The 7,948-nt window shown below is 43.8% G+C and overlaps 1 protein-coding gene across 1 annotated transcript; it reads left to right on the top strand.

The window, feature by feature from the left end:
* The first annotated feature begins 248 nt into the window (after positions 1-248).
* TIGD2 (tigger transposable element derived 2) lies at positions 249-4,148 on the top strand. The gene is made up of 2 exons (XM_045536831.1): positions 249-616; positions 804-4,148. Exon 2 carries the CDS (start codon positions 1,731-1,733, stop codon positions 3,306-3,308), a length of 1,578 nt encoding a protein of 525 aa, XP_045392787.1. The 5' UTR covers positions 249-616; positions 804-1,730; the 3' UTR covers positions 3,309-4,148.
* The last annotated feature ends 3,800 nt before the right edge of the window (positions 4,149-7,948 follow it).

A 7,948-nucleotide genomic window follows, 5' to 3' on the forward strand; every position in this document is an offset into this window, starting at 1 on the left:
CACGCGGCGGCCCGGAGCCGCCCGGCTATTAGCGGAACCCACACGGCGTCCAAAGACGCCGCCGCCGCCAGGCCCCGCCCCTCCCCGCCGCAGGCCCAGGCCCCGCCTTCGTCCCTCCGCAGCCGCCAGGCCCCGCCCCTCCCCCGCCCCGCCCGCCGCAGGCCCCGCCCCCGTCGGCCCCCGCCAGCCGCAGGCCCCGCCCCCGGGTCGCGCGCGCCCGCCCGCGCAGGCCCCGCCTTCCAGCCGGGACAACGTTCCTGCGGGGGCGCGCGCGTGCTCTCTAATCCCCCGCCTTCCGGCTCCGGCGCCCGTCGCCGCTGCCGCCGCCGCGCCACCAGTGTCAGCCTCCCTCGGGAGACTCCATTTGCTCTTGGTGCGGTCTGGCCGCCGTGCAGGCGGGCGGAGAGCGATGCCCCCGGCCGGCGGACTGGCGGTCCCCGCGCCAAGCGACCGCTCGCTCGCTCGCTGGCTGCGGCGGTGACACCCTGGTCGCCGGCGTCCTCGGCGGAATCCGGGCTCCCCCCGCGGGAGGAAAGACGTCCCGCGCTCTGGAGCTCGCCCGGCGGGGAGAGGCCCTCGCTAACACAGCTTCTCTCTGACCTCTTAATTTCGGGAGGTAGGCTATTCAGGTCCCTCTGTCACCCCAGGTGACGCCTAGAAGCATTATTGTCGTATTTAGCTCTCTATCATCACGTTACTAGGAGGCGATAATTTTCTCAACATAGTTGCAGGATAGATGTGGGTAATGCCACAGATCCTGATGTGGAATTGAAAAAAAAAATGTTTTTGGTGTTTTCCTTTAGGTTTCGGAGGCTCCGAGTCTCTATACGGCCCCCACAGGAACTACTTCTGTTGGCCCATCGAGGATCATCTTTCACCAGCATTATTGTAACATCATCTTCACGGAGCCTTCCACCCCATAGTCTCCACGTTGGGTCCTAATTTCCACCAGTGAAGTTTTTTGATGCTTTCTTTAGCAATGTGACATCATCTCTTGTCCACCTTCCTCCTTTGCAGTTGCCAAATCGATTAGGTGTAAGTGGCCTTAAAGTTCGGAGTTTTCTGCCTGTCCACTTTCACCTTGCAGGCACCGCTCTCTTCTGTCCAGCTCACCTTGCCTTGCTTGCCTATGATTTCCATAAGCACTCGTTTGCGTAACATGTAGCAGCCCTTGCCTGGAGAGACGGCATTCCATACAATCCATTGCTTGACAAAGACCACATAGTCAGGGGGTGAGCTTTCCCATTTTATTTTCCTGTATGTCAAGTTTGCAAGTCCTCTCTTGACTTAAACTATTTATTACCTAGCGCATTTCCCAAAACAACTTCCCCGAGTCTTAGTGGCTTGATCAAAGAACCTCACCTACAGTGATGGCAAGAATTGAGCGTGCAATAGTACTGTTTTGCAGATCTTGCTAGTATAGTATTGATTCAAATTCTAACCTCCAGTGAGATTGCAATTCATGAAAAGACCTTAACTAAGTAAGGAGGAAGAAAGATAGAAGATAAGATTAATTGGAGATAGGGCTTATTGTAGGAACTTTGTAAGTTTTAAAAGAGCAAGTGAAAGGATTCATGTCGACTTTGTCTGGAAATTGACCATCACACTATCCATCTAGGTCCTAAGAGTGAGAGGAAGGAAGAATCTTAAGACCTCTTTTTCTATTCCCTTTGTGTTCAAATCTCAGTTGTTAATTATCTTGTAATTGCCTAAAATATTATACACTTAAAATGTTGGGGAAACGTAAGCGTGTGGTGTTGACAATTAAGGAGAAGCTTGACATTATTAAGAAACTCGAGGAAGGCATCTCTTTCAAAAAACTTTCAGTGGTGTATGGAATTGGTGAATCCACCGTTCGTGATATTAAAAAGAACAAAGAAAGGATTATAAACTATGCAAACAGTTCAGATCCTACTAGTGGGGTTTCCAAACGTAAATCTATGAAGTCATCAACATATGAGGAACTCGATAGAGTGATGATAGAGTGGTTTAACCAACAGAAAACAAATGGGATTCCAGTGTCTGGAACGATTTGTGCAAAACAAGCCAAGTTCTTTTTTGATGCTTTGGGGATGGAAGGCGATTTTAACGCATCCTCTGGCTGGCTAACTCGGTTTAAGCGGCGCCATGGTATTCCAAAGGCCGCTGGTAAAGGAACGAAATTAAAAGGAGATGAAACTGCAGCCAGTGAATTTTGTGGGAACTTTCAGGAATTTGTTGAGAGAGAGAATCTACAACCAGAGCAAATTTATGGTGCTGATCAAACTGGGTTGTTCTGGAAATGTCTACCATCAAGGACATTAGCTCTTGAAACTGAGCAAAGTACTTCTGGGTATAAGTCAAGCAGAGAGAGAATCATTATTATGTGCTGTGCAAATGCCACAGGTTTACACAAACTTAATCTTTGTGTTGTGGGGAAGGCAAAAAAACCTCGTGCATTCAAAGAAACTGACCTTTCAAACCTTCCTGTCACTTACTTCAGTCAAAAAAGTGCATGGATAGAACAATCTGTTTTCAGACAGTGGTTTGAAAAATACTTTGTGCCACAGGTACAGAAGCATTTGAAATCCAAGGGGCTTCTAGAAAAAGCAGTGCTGCTTTTAGATTTCCCACCAGCACATCCAAATGAAGAAATGCTGAGTTCAGATGATGGCAGAATAATTGTGAAATATTTGCCACCAAATGTCACAAGTTTAATTCAACCTATGAGCCAGGGAGTTCTAGCCACTGTAAAAAGATACTACCGAGCGGGACTTCTCCAGAAATACATGGATGAAGGAATAGACCCAAAAATGTTTTGGAAGAACTTGACAGTGTTGGATGCAATTTATGAAGTATCAAGAGCTTGGAACATGGTAAAATCTAGTACCATAACCAAAGCTTGGAAAAAACTTTTCCCTGGCATTGAAGAGAATTCAGGCATGAACATCGATGAAGGAGCCATTTTAGCAGCTAATTTAGCAACAGTTTTACAGAATACAGAAGAATGTGAACACGTTGACATTGAGAATATTGATCAGTGGTTTGACTCTCAGAGTAATGACTCAAGCTGTCAGGTGCTAACTGACAGTGAAAGTGCTGGGGACCAGGCCAAGGCTGCTGAGCAAAAGCCTTCCAGTAAGACTAGAAAAACAGACCTGAATCCAGAGAAGCATATTAGCCATAAAGCTGCACTTGAATGGACTGAAAATTTACTGGATTATCTAGAACAACAAGATGACATGCTTTTGTCAGATAAATTGGTATTAAGGAGGCTTCGGACCATCATAAGAAGAAAACAGAAAATCCAAAATTACAAAAGTCATTGATAGGGCTCCTTAAGTGTTTCAGTGTGTTTGCATCTTTGTGACTGTATCTGCGGTGAAACGTACTTGAAGTCCTATGGATTCCAAGGCCAAATACATTTTATAAATGATTTTAGGATTAGATGCCATTTTGGATTGCTTAAATTACAGCTCTTTAATGTTGACTCTGGTCATTGAGCATTGACATGTAATTGGTCTGTCTACTGTTTCTAATCTGTATTATACTAATTAGATCATAAGGTACCTGAAGTCAGGGATCTTGTGTCTGTTTTGTGCCTGAATTTTAATATGTCTAATAAAGGGCCATGCACATTATAGGCACTCAATAAATCTTACTTAAATGGAATTTTTATGACTTTCTCTTAACTTCAGTTTCCAAATTGAAATATGCTGGGGGTAAGTTTCTATTTCCACAACTTTTCCACTGCTGGAAATCTTAAAAGAGCTCAGCAAAGATTGTTTTTGAAGTATTTCACTGTGACTGCAGAGAACTGAAGAGAAATAGTCTTAAGGCTTAAATAGGGCATTTCTGCACTAACAGTATTTGGGCGATCAGCAATTCAGATTGGTCTTCTCTGAGTATAGCAAGGGAAGAGAAATAAGGTTAAAATGTCCCCAGAGAAAGTCTTTGCACTTCACTTTTATTCATCTGACAATTGGATGAGTTCCTTCATAGTGTGGAAAGAATGCCATTCCTTTCCCAGGAAAATATATTTCCGTTCCCAAACCCTTGCAATTAGAAGAAGTGAGGATTCAATTTTATTATCTGTCATTTTGATTGTTTATTGATGTCAGCAGTTTTTCTCTGTAATAAACTATGTGACATTTATGTAACACTTTAAAGCTTACAAAGTATGTCATTTGCTTTCATATAGCATATCTTTCTGTGAAAACTAATACTGAGACTATAAGCATACATGTAATTTGTGGAACCAGCACATGAACAGTGAATTAACCTTAAGTAGAACGTGGGAGAGACACTATAGAAAAGCCCAGCTGCTATGTGACCGTGGGCAAGTTACTTAACCCCCATCTGTAAACTAGGAATAATACCTACCTCAGAGTTTTTGTGAGGAATAAATGAGTTAGCATATGGATTTGAAATAATACGGGCTTAGAACAGGGCTTACCTCAGAATAACACCGTTAGCTGCTGTTACTGCATTGCAGAAATTACCTGTTTCAGAAGTATGCTGATCAGATCCAGTGTGTTACTGACGGTGCTGCATTAGGAAAACCCTTCCAAGGGAAATGAGGTAAAAGAGGTACAGGTAATTAGTTTCAGCTGAAACAAAATGATGATTTCTTTCAGTGAAAACTGAAGAGTTAATCTAATTTAGAAGCATTTACTCACCATCAGCTGGTAGGCATTGTGAGGTATGCAGGCGTGTTTAAGACATCTTAGGTTGAATATAATAGGAATGGGAATGGAATTGTAATTTCTTTGCTCCAGGCTTGTTAGCATATTGCTGATAATATAAATAGATGTTGGCTTTGTTCGTAGAAGAAAATCTATATTACTAATATTGACATAATTCTTCGAAGTACTAAAATACCTTTAAAGTAGATGAGATAGCAGAAAGCAGGACACTTGGAATATTTTATCAAACCAAAGTAATACAGAAGCAGTAGAAAATCAGAGCTAAAGAAATGTCACAGGAGGCACTGGTTGTAGTAATTAGGCCCAGCCTTCCATACAGAGCTTCATTGTCATTTGACTTGAGGAGACTTTGTAGCCCCTATCTGACAGTTTTCTTTCATGAGGCCATCGGTAGCACTCAGTTCTGCCTTTTGAGCTGAGGCTTTGGATTCAAGAATGGCTTTTCCAGAAGATTTCTAAGAACATGCTTTCTTTGGGAGAATTCATACACCATTATTAACACACCTTCCTCAGTTTACACAATTATTTCACCGCCTAACTGATAGGCTTGAGGAAATGGAACTCTGCAGATAGGTCCTGAGGCCATTTGGCTTCCTGGAGACCTAGGGATTTTGAAACTTGATAGTGGTAAATGACATTTGAATACAGCTTTGCATTTTCACAATGCTGTTTGCTAACAAAAACTTCTCAAAGGTCAATCATGTTGTTGAAATGGTTTAATCTTGTGCTTTATCATAAATGCTAATATAAATTGTGCATTCTAATTCTAAAATTCATTGAAATAAAATATTTCCCCCCTTCCAGATATTGTAATATATTAGATCCTCTAGGAAGATACATTGTGGTTATCTTGGTTAATCATATGCCCCATACCTGTGCCCTAGTTTGAAAAGCTCAGACACGTGTACTTTGATTTCACTTTGCACACCGTAAAGAAGATATCCACAAATTCTGATTACTGGTTACTATTTATAAAGGTGGGTATTTTTTAGAGGAGAAACTAACAGAACTCAGACCAAATGGTAACTAAGAGTATGCTTTTATTAAAAATTGCATGGTGGGAATATTTACTATTTCGTAATTCAGTATCAGATTGATAAAGGGATTGATTGGAAAACTTTGGGTGCAAAATAAATATAATAGATTTGGCAGGGCCCAGATCAGAATCCACAGTGAATTCAAGCAGAGTTATAGTATCATAATAGCTATTTTTGTTTTCAGTCTTCAGACTGAGCTGTGCAGTCACTTCATCAGGAATTTTCTGGAGTTCGGAAGGATCATGGTGGACTGAATAGCGCAGCTGATATAAAGCAGGACACAGCTACTCAAGTCACAGGCTCAGATACTTTTTCTCCTGTGCTGTGGCCAAAGCCACACAACCAAAATGTTGGAAATCAAAGCGAGGACCTGTACTCCAAATTTAGTCCTGTTCAGGAGAGCCGTGTTCACTTATTTCTTTAATAGTTTCACCAAGTTGACTTTTTCTTAAATATATACATTATCTATACCCTAAGCAATAATATCTGCAAAATCACAGGTCTCCTATGCCAATTGTGGTCTCAAGTTCAAACAAACATAAAACAGGTTTTTTAAAAAACAAAACTTGCCCAACTATAACCTAAAATCATCTTGCATACCTCATCTGCGCACTTTAGAAGCACCAGCCAAACAGGAGTAGGGTTGTTGAAGGTTAACAGATTGGAATGCAAACATGCGCTTCTTCACTCTTCCCCTAGATAACCTTGGTGTTAGGTTCTGAGCCCAGAGGGAAACTCACAAAGCCTCATGTGTAGCAAAATGCTGTTTATTTTGAGCATCTGGGTGCAGATGGGTGGAGGCCAAAAGAGCTTCCACGCGAGAAAAGACGAGAGCGGTGGGTTTTATAGGAGGTTTGGACGGAAGTTTGGGGAGGGTGAATTTTTTTTTTTCTGAACACGAACTGGTTCCGCAACCGCCTGTGATCAGAGTTAGATTTACAACCTCCGGAGTCTGCAGACTCCTGCGGCTATTGTTTCACGGGCTTTATGATCACTAAGTTTTCCATTAACCACATTCCCTCCTATACATACTTTCCGGGTTCCCACCCTAAGCAAAGCTAACACATGGCAGCTTTCTGGACTTCTCTGAACTTCAGTTTTTTCACATGTGAAAGGGTGGGAGGTTAAACAGTCACAGTCCAGACATTCATAAACACCAGGTATTAAGCAATCCCACGGCTGTTCATTGAAAGAACTCCTGGTCTCCAGGCTTGTCCTGGAGAATGAGTCATATAGCCCTTCTGTCACGGTGACTCTATGCAGACCCCCAGGAGGCCTGGGCACCCCGTTGGGGCCTGGGCCCTCACCCATCTCTGGGAATGCTGGCTGGGGCGTGTGCATAGGCTGGTGGGCATCGCTGAGCCCCCCAGCCCCTTAGGACTACAGCTGACAATGTCCACAGGGGCCCAGCAGTCAAAACAAAACAGAACAGGTGAGGCCTGCTCTAGCCACAGTCTGAGATAACTGGGCTCAGAGAGCAACAGGTTTTTCCAAGCAGCTGAAGGCAGGCCTGTGAGATGCCAGCTCATACGCTGTAAACAGAAATGCAAACTGCCAATGCAAATGCAAAGGGGAAACCGGAGGAGCAGATTTGGACCAAGATACGAAGCAGCAGCAGTACCAGCGCCAGCAGCATGGTCCACCCTCCACCTGATGAGCCTAGTTTGCCCAGCAACATGTGGTTTATACCTGTCATCCCAGGGTAAGTCTTGTTAGGGCTGTTCCAGGTGGGAATTCAAAAAGTACGTTTGCGACGGAATGCGGTTAATAGAAAACTGAGGAGTCTGGGTAGTCCCGGGGGTTGTAAACCCAACAGAGAGCTGCAGCCACCATTCCTATCCCCCCAACCCATAGGGACAGAACCACCCTCCCCCCTTATCTCTAGAGGATCAGACTGATGCAGGCGTCCCAGAAACTGGTTGTTTTAAAAAAAAGAATTTATTGTAGTGGCTGTTCTGGCTCAGGTACTCATTCCCCCCTAAGAAACCATCTATAAAACCCAAGGCTTTCCCCTCCCTCAGTGTGGACGCTTTTTCACCTCCACCCATCTGCACCCAGATGCCCCCAATAAACACATTTTGCTACACGTGAGGCTTCGTGTGTCTCGCTCTTGGCTCTGGACCTCACAAGTATTATAGTGCCCATTTCACTCTCAGTTTAGAAGAGAAATTAGACAGGGTCCCTACCAATGAAGGTATTAAAGGCCAGAGAAGGAATGTGATCTGC

This window comes from Lemur catta, chromosome 24 (assembly GCF_020740605.2).
Source record: "Lemur catta isolate mLemCat1 chromosome 24, mLemCat1.pri, whole genome shotgun sequence".
Classification (NCBI taxonomy): domain Eukaryota; kingdom Metazoa; phylum Chordata; class Mammalia; order Primates; family Lemuridae; genus Lemur; species Lemur catta.

What these genes read in the sequence shown, in the direction of transcription:
- TIGD2 (XM_045536831.1), top strand. Translation starts at nt 1,731, where the DNA reads ATGTTGGGGAAACGTAAGCGTGTGGTGTTGACAATTAAGGAGAAGCTT.